The sequence below is a fragment of the Mustela erminea genome, chromosome 5, assembly GCF_009829155.1.
Source record: "Mustela erminea isolate mMusErm1 chromosome 5, mMusErm1.Pri, whole genome shotgun sequence".
Lineage (NCBI taxonomy): Eukaryota > Metazoa > Chordata > Mammalia > Carnivora > Mustelidae > Mustela > Mustela erminea.
Window position 1 is genome coordinate 99217525 of NC_045618.1, and position 25772 is coordinate 99243296.

The 25772-nt window shown below is 42.3% G+C and overlaps 1 protein-coding gene across 1 annotated transcript in view; it reads right to left on the reverse strand.

Moving 5' to 3' along the window:
- Window positions 1–117: 117 nt before the first annotated feature.
- CDKL1 (cyclin dependent kinase like 1) overlaps window positions 118–25772 on the reverse strand; it is a 52666-nt gene continuing 27011 nt past the window's right edge. The window contains exons 4-10 of the mRNA XM_032344190.1: window positions 15194–15266; window positions 12675–12765; window positions 11850–12050; window positions 9236–9318; window positions 5667–5723; window positions 4102–4257; window positions 118–2470 (exon numbers count right to left, since the gene is read on the reverse strand). Coding sequence (XP_032200081.1) covers window positions 2363–2470; window positions 4102–4257; window positions 5667–5723; window positions 9236–9318; window positions 11850–12050; window positions 12675–12765; window positions 15194–15266 — 769 coding nt within the window. The 3' untranslated portion in view covers window positions 118–2362. The remainder of the gene's footprint in view (window positions 2471–4101; window positions 4258–5666; window positions 5724–9235; window positions 9319–11849; window positions 12051–12674; window positions 12766–15193; window positions 15267–25772) is intronic.

A 25772-nucleotide genomic window follows, 5' to 3' on the forward strand; every position in this document is an offset into this window, starting at 1 on the left:
TTTTTATTCCCCCATACATATTGGTTACCTCTTCCTATGAGTTCAAGGGACATCAAAATGAAGTATAAGTGCAAAATTCAGTTTATATCTAGAAAGTAGTGACAATATCAGATATTGATAAAAACAGATCTTTATTTTTACCCTGAAATGGCCCTGGTTCTATTACTATTAATGATATGCCAACTTGTTTGTAGATTTCTGTATGTTTGGTTTGAACATTATACTCTTAACTATAACCTTGACTAGAAATAGTTTTAAAATAAACAGTGTATGATGCAGCATTTGGGAAAAAAATGAATTTTTGTTGTGTTTAGAAGCCAGCTTATGTAAATAGCACATGCCATAAATGATATACTATTTATAAATAAAATTTTCACTGTCAATTATAAAATCAGAACACAGTAAATTAAAAAAAAAAAAAGACTAAGCTATAGAACAGTATCATGTGAAACGGTGATTCCGTGCTGGACGAAGGATTACAGATGTGGTTAAATTAAGCATTGGTACATATTTAATAGAACTCATTAGAAAAAATGAATGCTTCCATCTCGGATTTGATTATTGTGTGGTGAGGCAACTGATTCACTGCAATTTAGTCCAGAACTACTTTTATATTCTGAATGGTTTTCTATAAAACTACGGAATGAATTAGGCAGTTACAGCCATCTGCCTCGTCAAATGCATTGTTTTGGGTTAAAAAGGAAAACAGAAAATGTAAACAGAAGTGGGATGTCCTTCCTTGTCATTTGAATCAAAGCCAAATAAGAAGAATTAGATACTGCTGCGACTGGTATTTAACCCAGGGTCAGCTCTTTGCAAGAAGCTACACACATCAGGGAGTCTTAGGATATCATTAAACTGGCTGAAGTAGCCAAAATTATTGAACAGATGCCTGAATTTGGTGAGTTACTTAGCAGTAAGTGAATAAAGACAAATGCTGTCATGAAGGAAGTTACTAGAGCAGTAAACTAATAAGAGAAGAGGAGAAGGTTTTGAAGAGACAGTATAATACCTTTTCAAAGACCATGGCTGGGAACCACTGAGGAAACAGCAGCAGCAGCACACCAACCAAAACTGGCAGTGAGCTACAAGAAACAGATGTGAGCTTCATCCTGCCCTTGTGTTCAGGGGATGAGGATGAAAAATCTTTTGGAATAGGAGGCGCAGGCCAAGTCAAAGCTAATAACATGTCATCATGTTAAGTATCATGATACAAAGCTAAGAATACTCAGAATCGTTTTGGACTACTTTCTTAACAGTTGTTGCCAATTCTTAGCACAGTATATATATATACACATACACACATATGTGTATGTATTTATATGTGTATATATACACACACATACAATATCAAAGGTTATTTCCAGGACAATATCAGTGTACAACCTAAAGTCTTTCATGGTCCAAAGAAGAACTCAACAAGCAACTTCTTGCAGAGCCCAGATCATTATAGATAGTCCTGCCTGTAAATCTGTCTCCAAGCCTGAGGCGGAGCTGGAGAGAATGAAGAACTAATTACTTTCAGGCTGATAGGCTCACTTCCCGTGAAGCCTGTAGGTCTTGTTCTACCCCTTGATTCAAGCCTTAGTCAGCTGCCAGGCTTCACACCAGTTCGTAAAGGGAACTGGGTCACCTGGGGAGGGGTTATAAAAACCCATCCTGCCTGCAAAAATGACTAAGGTGCAGCCTTTACTAAAGGTAATGACAAAAGTATATGTAACAAATGTCTACAAATGTAGACATTTGTTACATTAAATATGCAAGCAAATAATGCTGTTACGATAATCCATGATTTTAATTATTTTGAAAGACTCTTCAATAGTCTAAAATGTTTTAAAAATATGAAAATCTAAATATAGAGCAAGCAGGAAATAGAATTATAAGCATTTTGATTTCAGGAACTAAAACTTCTTAAATACGATGTTGAGACAGTCTGAAAAGGCAGGGTATAGGACTCAAGGCAAATCTCTGCAAGAAATACATCTGGGTATTTTGTAATCCACTTCTCACTTGTTGCGTATGGTACAATAAAAGCATAAATCCTTCCTACATTTCTAATTTTGCCAAAGATAGGGATAGTAGGTACAGTTTATATTTCTGTCCATTAGCTCAGCTACTTAGATACAACAAAAATGCAAGTGAAAATCCAAACAAGTATTTCTGTTCTGGTCACCATCGTGAAGCCTGGAAGGCTGCCTCTGGAAGTTTCCTTTCTCTTCTGCCAGGTGGCCTCCCCCGGTTTGTGACTTGTGTTTTCTCCTGGTATCCTTTCGACATGGTGATTGTTTTCAAACAAATGTATATGTTTCATTTTCTCCAAATCATTGACTAACTCCTTTTTCATCATCTAGCTCCAAGCTCCTTAAATGTTTGGAAATTGGTAGTTCATTTTCTTCCTATTCCAGTAGTACTTCTTATTATCCAAAGCTGGAAGGAAGCCGCTGCTGGTCAGCTGAGGAAGGGCCTGCAACTGCAAATACGAAACACAGGGTGAGGTTCAATGCCGTGCACTCTTTTCGTTGTTGAGTACATATCACAAAAGAGGTAAGTCAGTCAATTTTTCAGCACAGAAATACTTTCTCTGCACAGAATCTAGGACCTGAGGGAGAACAAAAATGCTTAAATGTGTTCCCTTTTTCTTTTTAAAGATTTACTTTATATTAAAAAGCAAAATACGCACATTCAAGAAAATTTAGAGAATATGAAAAAGAAAAATTGACTAACATTATTGGAAAAAATAGATTTATAGGAGGTAAGAGCTTGCTGGGACCTCAGGGATCATTTAAGCCAATGCTTGTCTTAACAGCAAAGAAAGCTGACATCTGGAGCACTTAAGTGATTTGCCCCCTTACCCCTTTGTTAGAAAGACAAAATGGCTCCCTTCATGCTCCCAGTAAATGTTTGAGTTTATTGTCAATATCAAACGAAAGGAGAAAATACAAAAAATATATGTATTTTGTACTACATGGCCTTAGGTATCTGCAAAGTGGTTACTTTTTAATACTTCAAACAGTTGAATCCTTCAAGACCTAAATGCAATACATCAATTAGTGGGTTCCCCTATTAATTCAAGTAGAAATATTCCTATCAAGATCCTTTGCTTTGGACACAAAGGAACAACAAACTAAGTGGTAACTCTGGGGTCATGTATTCCAGCCTGTTTTGTTACCTGGGTCATACATGACAGAATAAAATAAAGCTTTCTTAATTTTGTAACTCTGGTCTATCTCAGGACCCTGCAGTTTATGCTGTACCTGCTCCTAAGGGACTGTCCATCCTCTTCTCTCCTCCAAACCTCACATACACCACCCAGATGCCACTCAGCACACAGGGCAGCGAAGGCTGCCAAAGGAAAGACTAGGACATAATAATTTATAGATTAAGGGCTCCCTAAGCAGATCCAGAAAGGACTGGGAGTAGCCAGCTCAGCTTAGTTATGGTTCCAGCTATAGTCCATTCTAAATTACTAGAGCTTTTGGCTTATAACAAGATGCTTAACATAAGGCTACTTTGCCTAACTTCATCCAATCATGTTCTTCATGGGCTCCCTGTGTGCAGCTGGGATGCTTTTCTCTGATAAAATAAGCTGTTCCATTGATATCACTGAGAGCACGAAATCACCAAATCTACCCTAGCCAACTCTTAATATTAAAGGATTCGAGGGGAAACTCGTTCCATTTTTGGATCATTCTGGAATGTCAGTCAATACCGAAAGTAAGATGATGACAGAGAGCTGCCTGGGATAAACTGGATTTCATTCTCCAGAGCACAAAAAGCAGGCTCCGGGGGACTCATGCACGACACCCACCCATCATCCCCCAGCCCCGGCCCCGAGGGGCCGCTTTGTGGCAGCAGGGAAGAAACTGTGGGACAAGGACACCTGCAGGATGTAGGGAGAAGGGGCCATCGGACTCAGACGTGTCTGGTGCCCTGGCTGAGAGACAGGGGGTCCCTTCTCCTGGTGCTGGAATGAGGGTGTGGGACAGCAAGCCGCACTTGCCACCTCCAGCCAAGCTACAGATTCTCTGCACCAGGTGGCAGACTTGAGATCTTTTGAAAGTGCAACCCAGATGCTTCCGTGAAAGAGCGCCCCGTGTTTACCCCAGGCAGGTGCTTTCGGCTCTGTCTCAGGGTCTTCCTTAGTGGCCCATCAAGCTCTTTGGCCAAAGCGCCCATTTCTCTGATGCTGTCAAAATAGGGATGCTGCAACAGCTGTTCACATGTCCATCTCTCGGCAGGATTCATGTGGAGGCAGCCCTACAAGAACAGAAAAAGTCCCCGGTCTTACTTTAAAACTGTGTTAACTTATTATTATTTTTTTGTTCTTGAGAGGTCAAACCCATGGGCTGGGAACAGGAAGGGGGGAAATTAGGGGAAAAAAAAAAACCCCACACCAATTGTGATTTGAGTTCCTTCCACAATTACTTCTAAATGGATAACCACAAAATAAGTAAATAAATAGTTTCTAGAAATAGTAACCAAAAAATCTTTTCTTCACCTTGTTCTGTTGTGGAGGCAATTGGCGCTCTGCCCTGAGGGAGTAGGACATGATTTTTGAGTTCGCCTCAGTATCCAACTGGAATAATCCACTTAACCAGTTTGGTCCCTTGTGTATACTTTGTAAAAATACAGGTTTTTATTTAAAAAATAAGACCTACATGTGGTAAAAATTAAAATTCATACGGAATATAGCCAAGTCTCCTCAGCTCTCTGTTCTTCCGTTCCCCCTTCCAGATTCAGCTTCTCCTTTTTCTCTGGTATACTCTTCCAGAAATACTCTATGCATTACAGCACACATATGCACGCATGGAAGGAGAGGCATAATATACATGCCTTTGTATTACATCATTCTTAACTATTTGCATTAAGTAGGCCAGAAGGCTCATACTTGGACAGATTAAATCTCACAATTATATACCCCAAGGAACTGTCTCAATTTTTTTATTATATTATAAATGCGTCAGTAAATGTATTAAACACTTTGAAATGGATTGTAATGCAAATGTTTTACTTGGTACCTGATTTTACATAAGGGTTATATAGGTCTGAAAAATCAAAGTTTTAAAATCAAAACCTACTTCAAGTATACTGGGCGGGGGTGGGGATTGACAGCTCTTTGTGTCCATGGGTTCTACACCCATGCTTTAATAAAACCACCTTTTTTGCACCAAAACAAAACAAAAAACGTATACTAGGGATTGGTTATTTAAATGGATCTTACGGGGCAACCCCCTGGGGTCCCCTTTCTCCTTGGGAGCTTTGTACTATCACTTGGCTATCGCTCAATAAACCTTGCTTTCTGCCAGCGCCCCCCACCCCGGCTACCCCCCCCCCCGCAAATAAATAAATAAATGGATCCTATAGCCCAACATTTTTTGAAGAAAAGGATCTTTTTGTAAAACAAGTACTATCCATCTGAAGTTTCTATTTTCTGTAAACTAGACTTCAAGTACAAAACGTTGGGTTTCTTTAAAGTGAAAAACACCTACAGATGTTTTCTTTGTAACTGAATGTGAATAAAAATTGAAAGTATTTATACTTCTCAAAGGAAAAGGAGAACTCTCAAAGGAATGCTTTTCCATTCATGGAGTGACAGTAATCATTCAGACACCGCTCCCACCCCCCAACACCAGCTACTGCGTGCTTCCTGGTCGCCTTGATTTTACCTTTAAGAGCCCCAGGGCAGGAAAAGAGATGTTTGGAAATTTTAATTCAAGTGACTCCTGTTTTAAAAAGAAGAAAAGAAAAGGGGGTTTTATTTACAGAGGGTATTGAAAGATAACGTGACCTCAGATCAATGTCTCCTGAGTGAATGAAGCAACTTCCGGGCACCTTCCTCGCCTTCTCCACCCTCTGCTCACCCACCTCCCAGCTGAAACAACCTCCTGCTGCCAGTTTCACAAGCTCCTTCTCTCTCCACCTCCAAACTTCTTTTCCCAATTTTCCTCCTCACCACTCCCTTCACTTCCCAAAGCCCTGACACAGGTAGCACCTTATGAGGGAACATTAATTAATGAGAGAAAAAAAAACCACTTGTGAAGCACTTGTGTTGTTTCTTTTCTGCGGCCTCAATTTCTGTAACTTGCCTTTCCTCAGAACAATTTTTGGCATTTATATTGGCATTTAAAAGAGGTCCCGGTTTTTGCATTTATTGACAGTTACATAAAGGAAGCTTCAAAATAGATTTTTGTTTTCCCCTACCTAGGTGAACAGATGCCTCTAGGTCTTTCTGGAATAAACACTGTTTTCTCCTCCCACAAGAGCCTGCTGTTTCCCTATTCATCTTACTGTTTAAAGAGTCTCCAGGGCAGGCATTCATCAATCTCCCTTTGGCCATATAAGGCTATTTTGCTTCAGTCACATGCTGGAGACAATCAGGAATAACTAGCACTATAAAGCAGGAGGAATGCCGAATGTCTGGCGGACAGACCGGCCAGTCACAGAGAGACACCACTAACAGAGGCTAATTAAGGAGGGCTGCTGGAGCGCAGGGCAAGGATAAAAAATGACAGTTGTGAGCCCGAGGCTGGAGTGACTGGCCAGGCTCATCTAACGAAATACGACTCTGGGTGCTGTGCCCAGAGTTCTTTTGGACGGGGAATCAGCTCCCAAACCACCGAATTCCCAGTGTGCACTTACTAATCACTGATAAGGGTAAGAGATAAGAGCCTCAGTTTCAGAGTTTCCTTAAGATCACTGGGGAAAAAAAATTCTTACAGCAGATTTGTATTAGAACCAATTCTTACAGCAGATTTATATTAGAACCTTGAAAGGAGTCTCCCTCGCCCCCCTTAGCTTCATTATTTCTCTTGTTGGGGCGCCTGGGTGGCTCATTGGGTTAAGCATCTGCCTTCGGCTCAGGTCATGATCTCAGGGTACTGGGATCGGTCTGCATCGGGTTCCCTGATAGGCGGGGAGCCTCCTTCTCCCTTTCTCACTCCCCCTGGTTGTGTTCCATCTCTCACTGCATCTTTCTCTGACAAATAAATAAATAAATAAGAAATCTTTAAAAAAACAAAGAAAAAAACAAAAAATCACAACCCTCTCTTGTTGTTTCTGCATTTTAAATCTAAGCACTGCTGGGGACTGACAGGGCATTGCTGACACTGAGCTCTGCTGTCTCAGCAGCAAGGCCTGGGATGAGGCTGGCCGGGTGGCCTAGATAGGAGGGCCCATCCTGCTGGCTTCGGCAGCCCGAAGGCCTCCCTCAGGCAGGGAGAATGACCGGCAGAAGGGCTGGGGCACAGATGTTCCAGTAGGGCAGGCAGCCCCCGCATTGTCTTCCTGTGTTTCTGTCAACAGGAAATCCCCTGCAGGACTGCCTCTGGGAAACTTTGGGAACCTTTTTACATTTATAAAGCTTGTGTTGTTTCTGAGTCTTCACTGGTGGACAAGCAAGCAGGAAATCACTAAGTGACATTTAGTGTGGAACTGGGAATGTCCAGGTCACGAGGGAGCCAACTGGGTCACCTCCCATATGCCAGGTGTCATTCCTGCCTCTCCGTCCCAGCATGCTCCCAGCATGACCCACTTTTCCTGTTCCTAGGGATGCAGGGGCAGGAGGCAGTGGGGACGGTGAAAGCCTCCAACTGTGGGACAAGCCAAGAGGCTGGACTCAAATGGAACTTGACAGAACTTCCATCTGGAGACTGAGCAATCAGAGCCTTGGTTTCACTTTGAAAATGCCTTCCTCAGACAGTAGAAAATCATGATTTCACAAACCTTAACTGTGCTCTGAAATATTTTTTGATTATAATATAGGCTCATCAGAGGACATTCAAAAAATATTTAAAAATGTAAAGAGAGAAAGAAATCACACCACCATGAAGAAATACCCACTCTTAATATTTTGGTATATGTCCTTGCTAACCATTTATTTCATGGATGTAAAAATCTTTGCATGATTTTACAGAAGTTGTCATGTTATTTTATATTTATATATGTAAATACATGTATACATGCATTGTGTATTTATTAAACATTTGTTAAAGTTTTGTCAAATTATATATACTGTCTTATAACCTTTTTTTTTTTTTCATTTAGCAATACACCGTGGGGCTTTATATTTTCAGGTGAATACATATAAATCTATTTTTACTAGCTCTGTGATATTTCTATTTTAAGAATATACCATAACTTATTTAATGAATCCCCTACTGATGGAGCACTAAAGGAAATAATTTCTATTAAAGAATGCCACAAATTGGGGCACCTGAGTGGCTCAGTGGGTTAAAACCTCTGCCTTCGGCTCAGGTCATGATCCCATAGTCCTGGAATAGAGCCCTGCTTCGGGGTTCTCTGCTCAGCCCAGAGCCTGCTTCCTCCTCTCTCTCTCTCTATCTCTCTCTGCCTGCCTCTCTGCCTCCTTGTGATTTCTGTCAAATAAATAAATAACATCTTAAAAAAAGAAAAAAGAATGCCACATATTTATGCCCCATCTCATGGTTCCACTGCAATAAATTCTTGAAAGCAGGTTAAGAGTATGCACAAATTTTTTAGTTTTAAAAAATGAGTATTTTCGGGGCACCTGGGTGGCTCAGTGGTTTAAGCCTCTGCTTTCGGCTCAGGTCATGATCTCAGGGTCCTGGGATGGAGCCCCACATCGGGCTCTCTGCCCCACATCGGGCTCTCTGCTCGGCGGGGAGCCTGCTTCCCCCTCTCTCTCTGCCTGCCTCTCTGCCTACTTGTGATCTCTCTCTGTCTATCAAATAAATAAATAAAAATCTTTAAAAAAATTAAAAAAAAAAAATGAGTATTTTCTCCACCTTGGCCATAGAGGACAGATACCAGAATGAGGATGGCCAAGCAAGTTCATCACCGCCATGTTCTGGGCAGTAAGAGTATGGTAGAGTAGGGGACTTGGGCAATGATGGATTTTCCTGGACAACTCATGGTGTGAGCTACTTATCGCTTCAGCTGCTGAAAATGATGACTGAACAGGCGAAGTTAGGACAGGCAGCTCTGCATTCCTGTCCAACATGCTGGCTAGCCTCTGCTCTCAGCAACTTCTAAATTCTCACTGAAGGCTAGGGTCTGTTTGCCAATTTGCCCCACTTTTCTTTTTCACGTTGAGACTCACTTTCCAGTGCAGAATGGGCCCCGGGGCTGAGGCAGGTGAGTAACTACTAACATCCAGTTAGCCTGCAACTCCCCAAGGAAAGAGAATCATTCACCATTCACACCCCTGGTAACCTTTGCCCTGACTTGCCGGCGCTTTCCAAATCAGGTCACTCACCATATCTTCAGGGTCTGGAATTTTCACCCCACTGAAGTACTGATTTGTGCTAAATACTTGTTGGTGCCTAGGAATGAGATCTCCTTTGGACAAGAAGAAAGAGGCGGGTAAAATGAGACTGGTTAGCAAGTTAGCAAATACGGTTTCTCTCCATTGTGCTGTGTCTCTGCAGTGAAGGCTGTAGTCTGCTCTTCCAGTCGGAGGGAGGCACTGAGGCAGCCCTCCCCAGCATATCCTGGGACCTGAGGGGACGAAGCCCTCTGTCAGGTGTAGAGGAGGCATTCGTGGATACTGAACGCTACGAGGCCATTACCCCTCAAGGACTCACCATGTACTGAGGGAATCCAAACAGCTCAGAAGCACATACACACACATAAACAAAATAATGCCTTTTTAAAAAAACAGCTAAAGTGCAGCAAGTACAAAACAAAATCATATTCATTGAATTATGATGGGTCAATATAAAAGTGTATTGGCTTAGCACTTAGAATAGTGCCTGTTAACAAATATTTGAGGAAAGAAGGGAGGGAAGGAGGAAGAGAGGAAAGAAGGAAGAGGGATGAAAGGAGAGAAGGATGGAAGGAAGGGAGGAAGGGAAGGAGGAAACCACGGAAGATCTTCTAGCTAGAAGGAATGTATTTCCAAATGGGAACCACCTTTTCTTCTTTCATCAAATAGTAATTACTTGGAAGTCCCATATTATCTACTGCTTAGAAAGCTCTTATAAGGGGTGCCTGGGTGGCTCAGTGGGTTAAAGCCTCTGCCTTCGGCTCAGGTCAGGATCCCAGGGTCCTGGGATCAAGCCCAGCATCGGGCTCTCTGCTAAGCAGGGAGCCTGCTTCCCTTCCTCTCTCTGCCTGCTTTTGATCTCTGTCTGTCAAATAAATAAATAAAATCTTAAAAAAAAAGAAAAAGAAAGCTCTTAAAATATGAATCAATAAAACAAAAGAAACATTTCTATATTCTAGAGGGTTATGTGAGGCTCACTCTGCCCACATTTCAGACAAATCAGTTAAAATCACCCTTGTGTAAAATTCTAGGGATATTACATGTGAAGAGGAATTTTTTCAGAGATTATCAGGAGATATGCAGCAGGGCACCCCTGGGGCACACCCAGGCCCCTTGCCAAAGCAGAGTGGACAATAAAAGCCTCCCAACCAGGGCCCCAGAAATGCTGTTACTGGACTGGAGTTCCTAATTTTCATGATTTGTTTTGAAACTTAACCACCTTGCTGTCAAATCCAAAAGCTGCTGTCTTGCCCCATTTTGTACAAGTGGCCCAAATATACTCTCTCCTGCCTTTTGCCCCAGATCTCAGGGAGCTTCATCATGAGTACACTGCTTGTACCTTAGTAACTGTCTTCCATCAGAGCACTGGAAGCAGGGGATGTGAAGAGGGTGACCTAAAATCAATGGGAGAAACAGCAAAGGAATGCAGATTGAATCTGGAAGCCCTCCAAGGCGCCTTACAGGTCTGCCTGCTGTGTACAGACATTGGTGGAGGACAGAGTGAAATCTAAGACATGACCTCACCCTCAGGAGGCTGACTGTGTCTTTGGGAAGAGAAAAGCACAAGAGGAGACAGGGTGAGGGCAGGCGCTACAAAAGTTTAGAGGAGGAAGTTTGCTTTAAACTGGGGAGCAGTAGCTAAACTCCCTGACTTTTTTTTAGTTTTTAGTTTTTTTTTTTTTTTCTTATTTGAGAGAGACAGCTGAGAAGGTGAGAGAGGGAGCAAGAGCAGGGGAGCAAGGGAGGGGGAAGTGCAGGGGTCAGGGAGGAAGGGCAAGGGGAGGGGCAGGGGAGGGAGAAAAGAAGGGGGATGGGAAGGTCAGAGGGAAAAGCAGACTCCTCAGTGGAGAGCGGAGAGCCCAATGTGGGGCTCAATCCTGGGACCTCAGGATCATGACCTGACCCAAAGGAAGACTCTGAACCCACTGAGCCACCCAGGTGGCTCTCTTCTCCCCGCCTCCCCTCCCTCCTCCATCATACCCCCAGAGTAGAGAGAAAGAGGACAAGAGTGACACCAGAAGATCCAGCCCTTCTTCCTCACCCACAGAAGGTTTAGAATCTTCTACAGCATCTGAATGACCCAATCTAGCCTGGCAGGCTAGAGTCAGGGATCTCCAAAGAGTGAAATATCATATCATAACAAATGAAATAGAACACAGTTGCATTCTGTAAACTGCTAAGCCCTAACAGAAATGTAAGCTTTTATATTGTTGCTATGGTCCTTATTCAGAGTTGAACTTCATTCAAACTATATGGAAAAGAGAACCTTGCATCTTTTGGGACAATTAGTATGTACTCACAATCGTTAATTCTTTTTATCAAAACAAAGGTGAACACTTTTTTTTTTTTTTTAAAGTAATGTCTATGCCCAACTAGGGCTCAAACTCATGACCCTGAGATCAAAAGTCACATGTTCTAGAGACTGAGGCAGCCAGGAGTCCTCAAATGTGGACCATTAACAGAATTATTTAAACAAAAGTTCTAGAGGATCCCTCCTTTGTAACTGTACAAGGCATTGAATGAGACTGGGAACTTGGCTCTGTCCTGTACTGATGGAGGTAAAACTATTCAGTTTCCCACAAAACATGACAAAAACACCACTTACCCAAGGTCTTCCTGATCAGATATAGCTGATCCACATCTGATTTTCCAGGCCACAGAGGCATCCCTGACAGCAGCTCCGCAAAGACACAGCCAATTGCCCAAACATCTACTGGGGGCCCATACTGTGTGTCCCCCACCAAGAGTTCAGGGGCACGGTACCACCTGGTGGCCACGTAGTCTGTGTAGTAGTCACTTGGGCCAGCTGACCAGTGATGGCACATGGAAAACAGACACAACAATGAAAGACTGGAATTCAAACTGGGAGAGGGAAGACCTAAGAAATCAAGTTCATGCCCCATCTTGTGGCTTTTCTAAATCAATGGTTCTCAATACTGGTTGCATGTTCAAATCAGTTGAAATTTAGTATTTGTTAAATCACTAATTCTTGGGTCCCATCTCAGTCCAATGGGACCAGAAGAATAACTCTTCTCTAGAAGAGACTGAAAAGGTATCAGTAGAGTTTTATAGTTATAGCTTACAGTTCCCCCAGATGATTCTAATCTGTAGTCAAAGTTGAAAACCACTCTTCTAAAATAGTACATCTTGCTTCTCAGAAGTACTATTTTAGCAAAAAAAAAAAAAAGTTAGCGACTAGGAGAACAACATACTTTTTTAATAACCTCTTTACTGCGGTATAATTTACATATAGCATACATTTTTAAAACACTATATGTATCTACATGTTTTCAGTAATTACGGAATTGTAACTTAGGGCAAGCTCAAGCCCAAAATATATAAAAATCAGCTTTCCACAGCACCTAGAGCCTTTCTCGTATAAAGAATCTTTCTGTCTTTTACAATCACTTAAGGAAACATTGATACTCACTCAAAAGTCGAGCAAATCCGAAGTCACAGAGCTTAATCACTGAATGTTTTGTGATAAGGATATTTTCTGGCTTCACATCTCTATGTATGCACTAGTCATAAAAAATCAAAACAAAAACAGATTATCAAGGAGCAACTACAATATATGAGATAAATAGAACTCATGAATATTTAGCAAATCCTGGCGAAATCATTAAAACCTCCAACTGGCCTTTTGGATAAAAAGCTGCAAAAGAGCAGCCTAAAATAAATCTACTACCATACTCCTTATGGCCTGAGTTATCCCAAATTCCTAAAGGGCCCAAAAGGACCAAAAAGGAAGAAAGGAAAAATGACAAGTAGGGTAGCCAGATAAACAATAAAGTTTTTAATATAAGTATACCCCCCCATGAAGTCTTTGGGACATACTTATACCAAAAAGTTATGACTCTTTATCTGAAATTCAAGTTTAACTGGGTGCTCTATACCTAATCTGGGAAGCCTAGAGCAAAGGGAAAACATGAAAAAGCTCTGGGTGAGGCCTGCATCAGGCTGTTGGAGCTGCGAGTTGATGCATAAGCAGAATTCACAGTTCAGATGTTTAACTGAGAACAGAACACAGTCGGTCTGGTAAACAGGACAAGCCCTGGGTCTGCTGAGATAAGCGAGGGAAGAGAAGGGCGGGAATCAGGAGCCTGCCAAGGGACCTCCCTTCCAGCTCTTGACATTCGTCCTGACAAGATAAACAAGGGGAGGCAGCGCTTAGCCTCTGGGGAAAGTCGCTAGATGTCAGCTCTGTCCCACACACAAGAGTTCTTAGAGCTCTATCCACCCCCACGGGATGTGGCCCCCACTCCATAATTTAGACTCAAATCACCTGTGGTTTCCAAACCACAGCTGACACTGTTTAACAGGCTAATGTTAGAAGAGTTTATGAGTCTTCACATGATTTTCTTATTAAATAACGATTCTCTTGGCAGAGCACAAATCAACAACCTAATTAAAGATTACATAAAAACAACATTTGGGTCAAAATCCCGTTCGGGGTTCCTAATAATCCTTGCTTCTTCCAAGCCGATTCCTATCTGGAGAAGAATGTTGGATCCCCTCGCATTCTGAGAGACCCTCTTTGGCTTGCAGCTGAAACCCTGGGGTATTCTGGACTTTCTACACTTTGGAGAGAGGATAGAGGTTCTTCTTGGGCCTGGCCTGGTTCTTCCTCCAAAGGACTTTCAGGGCGAGAGATCAGTGTCAGTGTTTCCCCATGGGTTTTTATTATTCTGGAAAATTTGGGGGAGAGACATTTTCTAAATTATTCTATCACTATCTGTCTGGTTCTCAGCAATTAATGGCCCCAAGATCACCATTCCTCTACCCTTGGCTTTGCATATTCCTATAAACGGTACACCCATGGATATCATGAAGACAGATGGTCAGAGGGACTTGTAGGCAAGAATGTGTTCCTACTCTGTTCTGAGAATTCTTTGCAAGTTTCTACACCCGACCAGAGCTTCGGGAACTCTCTGGGGAACTTCGGTTATGTGTTGTATTTGTCTTCAGTGTCTCCGATTTTCCTCACTGGGGCCTTTCCTCTCTTGCTCCCCTGTCCTAAAACCTGCTTTCAGGAAAGTGCTAACCCTCACTTGCTATAAACAGCAAGATAAGTTGTCCACACTCCCTGGGATCCATGAATTTTGAAGAGGATTGTAGCCTTCAGCTAGGTGGAGACTCCAAAGGAAGAAGGGCTGGCTGCTTTCATATTTTCTACTACCAGGAAGGCAGCTTGAGGAAAACATCACTTAGAACAGAACACGGCAGGGGCTTCAGATCCCACCAGCTAAACTGACCCAGATAGCAGATGAGATGACATAGTGCAGCAAGTCGCCCCAGTGGCCAAAATGAAGGTCTAGTATGGGTGTTTGGCTTCTGTGGGAGGGAGTTTGGGGCATCAGTTTGGGGAGTGAGTACTGTCATTCTGGAGGGAGCAGCCGCCTTCCCAGCACCTGTGGTGTCTCACCTCCTGGGCAGCAGCCCACTGAGCTCCCCACCCAGCCTGCCTCTGGCCAGGAGCATCAGAGTGTTCATGGTAGGGGCCTCTGTGCTCCAGACTTGGCACTCGTATCTCACCAACACAGACACCAACATTTGGAATTTGGGCATGGTGCCTGGGACTCCGCCTATTGTGACTCCACAGGCATGAGCCCCTTGGGGTTCCCTCCGCTCCCCAACTTGATAGCACTGTTGGGGTGCCAGACCAATGCAGACTCCAAGCGAATGGGGTTCCACTTTAAATGTGAGTCGTATCTCATCCACATAAATCTACAACTACTTTCTTAACATCACAAAAACACATCTTTTCTGTAACCTGAAGAAGAAAGAATGGCTAGGTTGGCATTTTTAGCCTCTACGGACCCCGACCAGGCTTCAGAACACTTGGGTGAAAAAGCACATCGGCAAAAGTAGGATATAAACTTTGTGCAAAGGCTCTACCTCGGCTTAAGGGCAGCCTTCGGATTTTTCAAGGATGATCATGAGACTTACATCGTGTTTATGGCAAAAATTTACAGCTTGTAATGTCTGCCAAGTTATGCTCTTCACAAGATGTTCTGGTACCCTAATAAAAATAAAGAAGCAACACAAACACATTTTTTAGTGTAGCCACGAAATTCAGCTCAAAAAAAGAAAACAACAAGTAAGACAGGCTTCGGGAGTGACACATCCAGTCATCTAACTCACAGAGCATCATGGAATGTGAAGGACACGGGCTCAGCACACTGCGGGGTTCTAGGGACTGTGAGGTATGGGCAAGGTGAACATCTTCGACAGGAAGGGACCGTGAAGACTCATGGGGGTTTCCCAAAGTCTTTATGACACCTACCTCCACCACCTGTAATGCCGCGGGAAACCTGCCTGTTAACATGAGCTCCGCTTCCACAAGGAGCTTTTGGTGGATGGAAAGTTAGTTCATATACAGCAAAAGAGGTGTTGCTCTTTTTATTTTTATTTTGTATTTTTCAAGTTGCCCCAAACTGATGCCTTGAGACAGAATTCTTTTTTTTTTTTTTTTTAAGATTTTATTCATTTACTTGACAGAGATCACAAGTAGGCAGAGAGGCAGGCAGAGAGAGAGAGAGAGAGAGAGAGAGAGAAGCAGGCTTCCTGCTGAGTGGAGAGTCCGATGCGGGGCTCGATCCCAGGACACTGGGATCATGACCAGAGCCAAAGGCAGAGGCTTTAACCCACTGAGCCACCCAGGCGCCCCCAGAATTCATTTTTCATGCATGGGCACATGGTTTCTCCATAATTCCCAGGAAGCATTTTTTTGCAGGTGATGAAGATTTTACTGCTGATAGGGAAGAGGTTTACCTCGCACACCGTGTGACAGAAGTGTATAATGATTAAAAACCTCACATGGAGGGGGCGCCTGGGTGGCTCAGTGGGTTAAAGCCTCTGCCTTCGGCTCAGGTCATGGTCCCAGGGTCCTGGGATTGAGCCCTGCATTGGGCTCTCTGCTCAGCAGGGAGCCTGCTTCCACCTCTCTCTCTCTCTGCCTGCCTCTCTGCCAACTTGTGATCTCTGTCTGTGAAATAAATAAATAAAATCTTAAAAAACAAAACAAAAAAACCCAAAAACCTCACATAGGCATCTTGGTTCTTTCCTCACGTTGCTTCTCTCTGGTAGCTAGCTGCATCCACTGGCCCTGTGTTTCTGCCCTGTCCTCTACCACAGCATCTAAATGTGCTCCCGCTGCTCCTGGAACCTCTTCCCTGATGCTCGGCTTAGACAACCAGGGCAACCAAGAGCCCCAGCAGATCCTTCATGTGAATTAGAAAAAGGCACCCCTTCTTCTTCTTTTTTTTAATACCTTTTTAAAAAATATTAACATGTAATGTATTATTTGTTTCAGGGGTACAGGTCCATGAATCATCAGTCTTACAGCACTCACCATAGCACATGCCCTCACCACAGCACATAGCAGTCACCAATTCACAGCAGTCACCATAGCACATACCCTCCCCAGTGTCCATTGCCTCTTCCGGGAGCATTTAAAAAATACATTAGGCAATGAGTGAAATGACTATATAGAGAGCACATTTATTTTTAGAGCCCCTCACCCAAACAGAACTTACTGTTTTTATGAATCAAACATTAAACTATGGTGGTATGGTCCTCAGCCAGAACTAATAAGTAAACCAGGGGGGAAACTCTGGAGTAGTTGTGTTAAGGTGACCAAAACAAGTCACTTCTAGGCTCTGGGAGAAGCCCTGGGGTCACTGTTGTCACAGACCAGATGTTCAGGAAATCCTCTCAAGAAGATCAGAGGATGGGCCAATGTGGAGGAAATGAAGAGGCCACTGCCAGGAAGAAGAGAGGGGACATTTCTGGACCAGAACCATGTCCCTGGGCTTGGAGTTGCCTCTCTCCAACTTCTCTCCCTCGTCCTAATGCTGCAGAGGTACAATGCTAGGAAAACTCACCTGTTTAGAAAGAAGGCCTAGAAAAATACAACTAAGAGGAGGACATTCTAGGGAAAATGCTTCCCTCCAGGCTCCACTTTTTGTCCAGAAAAAAATGGAATATATTTTGATTATTTAATGACTTATAAATTAAGGTTATCAGTCCCAGGACACTTTAGTCTCTAAAAACATATCCCAAAAGAAATTATGCAAAAGGAGTATTTAAAGATAAATTATAATAGCATATTAGCAATGCTCATCTAAGGCTGAGCACATTATGACATAATCCTCAAACATCAAAACCCCCTAGTGTCATCCTGAGTTAACAACTCACTTCTTTACTACTCCGTTCCTTCTCTGAAAAGCCTTCTCTGAAAGGCCTCAGACTCTATCTCTAAGATCCATTTTAGCGGATGATGATAGGAGCCAAGTTTTTCCTTGCCAAAGAAGGGAGTACAAATGTGGGAAGGGAGAAAAATAGAATCTGTTCGGTGGTGTTGGGTTGGAATTGGATATACACATATGTATAGAGGGTGCTGGGCAGGAAGGAGCGCATTCTTCAGTAGGATGCTCCAGGAAGCCTCTCTGCTTAAGTCAACATCTCAAATATGGTGACCAAATTTATACTATATTTTAAAAGGAGAGTCTTAAAAGAAAAAAATAAAAATTAAAAAAAAAATAAAAGGAGAGTCTTCAGGATTTTCTGAAATATTGGATATAAGAGACAGAGGAATCAAGGAATGACACCAAGGTTTTTAGCTTGAGTGGCTGGTCTATGATGCGGCTCTTTCCGCAGGGGAATATTGATAGGAGAGCTATTTTTGAGGAGGGAAGAGGGGATATATTGAGTTGTTTATCGGATATCCAAAGGATATTCTGGGGGAGCTGTTCTGAATTCATAAGGAAGGTCAAGCTGGGAAGCATGAGCCTATGGATGGCGTTTGGAGCCAGAGGACTGGATAAGCCGCTTCAGGAGTGAATACAGCAAAAGAAGAGAGTCAAAGTCCTGAGGCCCACAACAGGTAGAGGTCAGAAGGCAGAGAGGGATTCAGCCAGAGACTGAGGTTGAGCAGGGAGGAAAGCAGGGTGACACTCGGGGAAAAAAGTATTATCTGAGCCAACAGAAGAAAGTATTTTAAAGGACTTCTGGATTAAGGTGGTGGATTGAGCAAACCTATCTAATTGCACTCCCTCTCCAAACCTGACTGCAACTGCACTGAGAGATTTTTTTCCCCCCCAAAACAAAATGTTACATGGCCTAAGAGAACAAAAGAGATAATAGCAACACATTTTGGAATCAAACTGACAATCCATCCTGGAATGCTAAAACCTAAGCCTGAAGAGGGGAATATGGGAGACCAACCAATTTATCCAAAAGAATCCTTTAAAGGGGCAGAAACCAGCAGCCAAGATTCTATGGAAGTGGGAGGGAAAGAGTGGAGAAACTCTGCTCTGGAAACCATCAAATCCCTAGATCCCTTCCCTACTCTACTCCAACAGGAAGCACTCTTCTCCCTACCTAGTAGAAGGCTGAAGTTTTGTTTTCTGGAGAGTATAAAATGAAGGACATTTGGTACAGCTGAGATTGTGGATACTGTTCCAAAAACAGAGGATTAAATGATTATGTACATACTAACTGCTGAATGCTGAGTGTCTCCAGCCCTCTTCCTTACTGGCTTCTGACAAACCATACTTCACGTTCAAAGGAAAATACTGGAAGACTTTTGGGGGGGAAGCCTAGGAGGAAAGATACAAAAATTTTGATGTTGGGGTTCCCCAGCAAATGAACCAGCCAGCTAGCCCCACAGTGAAACCCAGAGCTTCCAATAGCATCCTACTCTTAACCAGGGGCACACAACCAGACACAATATGAGGCCCAAGAAAAACCTCAAATGAGAAAGGCAGCGACCAAAACAAACAGAAAAAAAGCAACTTAAAAGAAAGGGAACCCATAGAGAGTGAAGAAAACGTTAAAAAAAAAAAAGAAAAACAAGACCAAAAACACCCCCAATATCTTCAGAAAAAAAAAAAAGAAAGCTGTTGCATCCATGAAAAAAGAACAAGATACTATAAAAAAGCAAGAAGACCTGGGACCCACCCTGCCCTAGGCTTGCGGGAGGTGGGGGACTTTAGGATAATCATCTGTGACCCACAAAGAATAACAGCCCCTAAAAAGGAAGTAAGCCATTGAATATGTTATCCATAGAGATGTTGAAAGGATTTAAGTTCTATAAAAGACCAACCCTAAAGGCCTGGTTGGCAACCTTGTCACAACCTGTGAGGACCCCTCTCATTCTTGAGAGCTTTTCCTCTATCTTTACTTAATAAACTTCACTTGCTTGGGGCGCCTGGGTGGCTCAGGTCATGATCCCTAGGATCAAGCCCCGCATCAGGCTCCTTGCTGGCAGGAAGCCTGCCTCTTCCTCTCCCTCTGCCCCTGCTTGTGTTCCTCTCTCGCTGAGTCTCTCTCTGTCAAATAAATAAATAAATAAAATCTCCCAATTAACTAATTAACCAATTAATTAGATAATTATTTCTGTTTCTTTACGCACAAACAAACAAACAAACAAACAAGAGAACCACTCAGAGTCCAGAATCCAAATAACCAAAGGCCCAGAACAAGAAAATAGAGAAACCAAAGCCCAGGAAATCAGCAACAAGACAATTCAAATTTTTTTCTCAGACAGAAGGAGCTTACCAAGTGCCAAAACAAGGGAAGAAAAGTAAGGCCCGTGATTCTCATAATTCAGAATTCTGTGAACAAAGAGAGGGTTCCCTAAGCTTCTGGAAATAAACAAACAGGACTTCTGCTCAAATCTTTGTCTTTTTAAACGTCTCATACACAGTTTCTGAGGAAGGCCCTGGAGGATACACCCAATAAAAAAGAAGGAAACCATATAAGAAAATCACTTGAAACAAAGAACACTGGACACTTGCCACACCGGAGGGAAGTGATGGGAATCTCCAGGAGGATGGGGAAGGGGTATGCCACATGATAACAGCATTCGAGGCCCTGAAAACAGCCCACCCAGACTGGAACAGCCTGACCCAAGAGCAGCCATGTTGAGCGTTGTCATCACCATGCCCTCTGCCTTATACCATCTCAGATAAATATGAAGATATTCAACCAACAAAAGCTTTGGAGGAGTCTGCTTCCATGTCCAAATTCTGAGTGCCAGCTTATGCTTTCCTTGCAGACAATTCCATAAACCAAGGCAAGTTCTAATCAGAATGCTGTCTGGTGAGTCAAGAACCTTGGGACGAGGGAAAGTAAGCAGTTGGTTGTTGTCATTAGCCTCAGCTAGCTTACTTACTTACTTACTTACTTACACCCATCCCCAAATTAGGAAGGTCTTGACATTAGATAAAACATATACAATCAGTCCAATCTGACAAGCCTGGCAGCCATTTTATCTCTTTGAGGTTGTTTTGCCTGAAAGGTTACCTCTGCCCTGATGGTTTCACAAAATAACTCTCAGAAAGCCATCTCCTATCTCTTCCTTCGAAGATTTTGGGGGAAGGGTATACTGTGACCCTAATTAGGACCCTAATGTCCTAATAATAAAATTAAAACGAGAGAAACATAAACAACTGCTGTGTGATAATGAAGAGATCAAACTGATTTTTAAAAACATCTTCGGCTACATGGGAGATGGTAGAGATGATGAAGAGAGAATACAGATCTCTTTCTGGCATTCTCAACACTTGAACCATCCTTCCTGCTACGGCTCTTCTAATACTTGGGACAGTCCAAGAAGCCAAACCATCAACATTCACCAAAGCTTCATTTCTCCACAAGGCTACAACAAAAACAAACATGGGGAAGGAAGAACTGGCCATGCTCCTAGAGAAATACTATGTTCTTAGGAATTTATCCTATGGAAATATTTATGCAAGTGGTTGTTCATTTTAGTCTTGTTAGAGATAGAGAAAAAGTAGAAACAATCTAAATATTTATCAGTGGGGAACTAAAGAAAGAAACTGTGGTATATTTGTACAATGGAATGCCACACAGCCATTTTAAAAATACAAAAGTAGAAATATTTATATTGGGAGACAATTCCTGAATACACTTGAAAAAATACATAACTACCTGATGTGGAATACAATCTATTTAAATACAGATATGCAAGGAAAATAATTAGAAAACAATTTCTCAATCTATGAATTTCACTTCTTTCTTTGTTTCTGTGTTCCTTAAAACATTATTGGCACAAACAATATATCACTTGTAAACTAAAAAAGACAGATTTTTTAGTGTTTTATAAAAGTTATGGAATTCTACCGACAGAATTTGAAAACTTGCAGTGTTTTCAAACCAGCTTTTCCCACCAGCTGTTGTTTGCACCAACTACATGAGAGTCAGAAGTGAACCCAGTAGTATTGGAAAAGAACCAGTGAAGTATTGTTTCTGGTTGTACTTACAGAAGGGTAGAAAAATGAGGAAGGAGTATGGAAACTAGTCATTTACCAAACTTTGACAAAGGAGAGACCAACAGTTGAAAAAATACTAAGTACAAAGTATGTTTAGTTCTGCTGAAGATAAGGAATGGTAATACATTTGTTGTTGTTGTTGTTTTTTTAAAGATTTTATTTATTTATTTGACAGACAGAGATCACAAGTAGGCAGAGAGGCAGGCAGAGAGAGAGAGAGAGAGAGAGAGGGAAGCAGGCTTCCTGCGGAGCAGGGAGCCCAATGCGGGGCTCGATCCCAGGACCCTGAGATCATGACCTGAGCCGAAGGCAGCAGCCCAAACCACTGAGCCACCCAGGCGCCCCAGGTAATACATTTGTTTTGAAGGCAAATACAAACAACACAAGCCCAGCTCTGGGAATTACAACAGATACATATTGATGTCACTGTAGCAGGATACATATTTGTGGCACAAACTTGCTTGGTGGGAGCAACGTGAATTTGAATCTTCTTCAAAAGCTTTCCAAAGAAGTCCAAGAAGGTACAAATACGGAAATAAGGAGATGAATTAGCACCCATTTCAGATTCAAAGTAGAGACAGGTCTTTGAGTCTGATTTGGCAAGAATGATTTTTATTATTTTAATGATTAAAAATTACCACAGTGATAAATGGAACATGGAGGAAATATTACAAAAAACATAAGTAAAGGGCGCCTGGGTGACTCAGTCGATTAAGGTCTGCCTTCTGCTCAGCTCATGATCCTGGGGTCCTAGGATTGAGTCCCGTGTCTAGGCTCCCTGCTCAGTGGGGAGTCTGCTTCTCCCTCTGTCTCTCCCCTCTGCTCGTGCTCTCTTTTTGTCTCTCTCTTACTTGCTCACTTGCTCTCTCTCAAATAAATAAATAAAATCTTAAAAAATAAATAAAATAAAAAGTATAACAATCATAACTCAAACTATCACTATTAAAACATTAAGAGTACATCATTTTCCTTTTTTCTATCTCTATGTAAATTCTATGAAAATGAATATGTATTTTTATTACATTCATTTTGCAACCACTCATGAACATTTTTCTATTCCAATGTACTTTTTTTTTTAAGATTTTATTTATTTATTTATTTGTCAGAGAAAGAAAGAGAATGCGCACAAGCAGGCTGAGACAGAGAGAGAAGCAGGCTTCCCGCTGAGCAAGGAGCCTGATGCGGGATTCCATCTCAGGACCCTAGGATCATGACCTGAGCCAAAGGCAGAGGCCCAACCCACTGAACCACTCAAGCATCCCAAAGAGGAAGTTGTACTTCAAGCTGAAAGCTTTTTTTTTTTTTTTTTTAGATTTTGTTTATTTAGAGAGAGAGAGAGCATGAGAGGGGAGAGGGTCAAAGGGAGAAGCAGACTCCCCATGGAGCTGGGAGCCCAATGTCAGACTTGATCCTGGGACTCCAGGAACATGACCAGAGCTGAAGGCAGTCGCTTAACCAATTGAGCCACCCTCAATATATGTTTTACCTATTAGCATGATTCTTAGCAGCCCCACTATATTCCATTGTAAAGATACACCACAATTTACTTAACTGATCCTCTATTATTGGACATTTCAGTTGTTTTCCAATGTTTTCACTATTAAAAAATCTTTTAACAGTGTGCCTGGCTGACTGTCAGTACAGCAGGCAACTCTTGATCTCAGGATCATGAGTTCATGCCCCATGCTGGGTGCAGAGCTCACTTAAAATATTTTTTAAAAATTAAAAAAAACCAAAACCATAAAAAATCCTTTAGCAATAAACACTTTTATAACTAAAGTTTAATGCATGTACTCAATTTTCTTTTCATTGTATATTGTTAGAAGTAGAATTGCTTGGTCTAAGATTATGCCTCTAAGGTTTTTATTTTTATTTATTTATTTGTTTATTTTAAAGATTTTATCTATTTAAGAGAGAGAAAAGAGCAGTGGGAAGGGGCAGAGGGAGAGAGAGACAGAGAGAGAAGGAGACTCCATGCTAAGCAGGTAGCCTGATGCAGGGCTGGATCCCAGGACCTAGGGATCAGGACCTGAGCTGAAGGCAGATGCTTAACCGACTGAGCCACCCAGGCACTCCTCTCTAAGGCTTTTTTTTTTTTCTCCAGTGTTCCAAGATTTATTGTTTATGCGCCACACCCAGTGCTCCAAGTAATCCGCACCCTCCTTAATATCCACCACCAGGCTTACCCAACCCCCCACACCCCCCTTCCAAATCCCTTAGTTTGTTTCTCAGAGTCCACAGTCTCTCGTGGTTCATCTCCCACTCCGACTTCCCCCCTTCACTTTTCCTTTCCTTCTCCTAATGTCCTCCATGTTATTCCTTATGTTCCATAAGTAAGTGAAACCATATAATTGACTTTCTCTGTTTGACTTATTTCACTCAGCATAATCTCCTCCAGTCCTGTCCATGTTGATAGAAAAGTTGGGTATTCATCCTTTCTGATGGAGGCATAATATTCCATTATATATATGGACCATATCTTCTTTATCCATTCGTCTGTTGAAAGGCATCTTGGCTCTTTCCACAGTTTGACAACTGTGGCCATTGCTGCTATGAACATTCGGGTACAGATGGCCCTTCTTTTCACTGCATCTCTATCTTTGGGGTAAATACCCAGTAGTGCAATTGCAGGGTCATAGGGTAGCTCTATTTTTAATTTCTTAAGGAATCTCCACACTGTTTTCCAAAGTGGCTGCACCAACTTGCATTCCCACCAACAGTGTAAGAGGGTTCCCCTTTCTCCACATCCTCTCCAAGACTTGTTGTTTACTGTCTTGTTAATTTTGGCCATTCTAACTGGTGTAAGGTGGTATCTCAATGTGGTTTCGATTTGAATCTCCCTGATGGCTAATGATTGATAAAAGTTTTTCAAGTGTCTGTTAGCCATTTGTATGTCTTCTTTGGAGAAATGTCTGTTCATGTCTTCTGCCCATTTTTTGACATAAGTATCTGTTTTTTGAATGTCGAGTTTGAGAAGTTCTTTATAGATCTTGGCTATCAGCCCTTTGTACTGTAATTTGCGAATATCTTCTCCCATTCCGTGGGTTGCTTCTTTGTTTTGTTGACTGTTGCCCTTGCCCTGCAGAAGCTTTTTATCTTGATGAAATCCCAAAAGTTCATTTTTGCTTTTGTTTCCTTTGCCTTTGGAGACATGTCTTGAAAGAAGTTGCTGTGGCCAGAAATGACTCCGATTTGCTTAGGAAATGTTGAAAAAGAAAAACAAAGCTGGGGGCATCATGTCACCTAATTTCAAGGTTTACTACAAAGACAGAATGGTACTGGCAGAAAAACAGACACATAGATCAATGCAACAGAGTAGAGAGTCCAGAAACGGACCTGCAACTCTATGGTCAAATAATCTTTGACAAAGCAGGAAAAAATATCCAGCGGAAAAAAGATAGTCTCTTCAATAAATGGTGTGGGAAAATTGGACAACTATGTATAGAATGAAACTCTCTAAAGCTTTAAACACACAGTGCCAACCTGCCCTCTGGGACAGGCTGTTCCAGCAATATACTGATAATTTCCTCTGACAATATTAGGTTTTAGAACATCTAATCAAAGTAACACTCTTAAAGTAAAAAGTCATCAAAACATGGCCACAGCCTCTAGACTCCAGAGTGTGACTGTAAGCAGGAACGGGGTGCCACTTTCCCACTCTGATATCCAACACCACTCTGCATATTGTTGCCAGCCAAAGCGGGGCTCCCAGGCGCCCAGCAAAAGGAGAACTATTTGCCATTCAACTCGAAGGCCACCTCCTCCGGGAAGTCATCTTTGACTGACCCGCTTGGAGTTACATCTTCCAGGGCCTGCTAATCATTCTAGCAATTGGCCCCAGGGATAGTTGCGTCACTTGACCTGAGGCAGAGTTTTCCAATGGACTTCATATATGCAGATGCCTTCTTCTAGGACTTTCTTCTCAAGTGGCTACAGAGGTTGAGAAAAGCCTGCAGCCAGACTTCCTATTTCAAATTTTTCTCCTCTATCACATGCTATGTACACATACCTTCCCAAATCCACCTTGTAAGACTCATCTGCAAGGCAAAACGAAGCCAGCATAGAGAAGAGTCGAGAGAGAAAAAATGCACCACCCATGGTGTTCTGCCTTTTAAACACCCAGCCAAGGAGGGGTAGGTGGGCACCGAAATCTAACCTGTGCTCTGTTCACTCTGGTGAGGGGTTACCTTCCACCAGAGGAAAGGACACACACACCCTTTTTTTGCAGA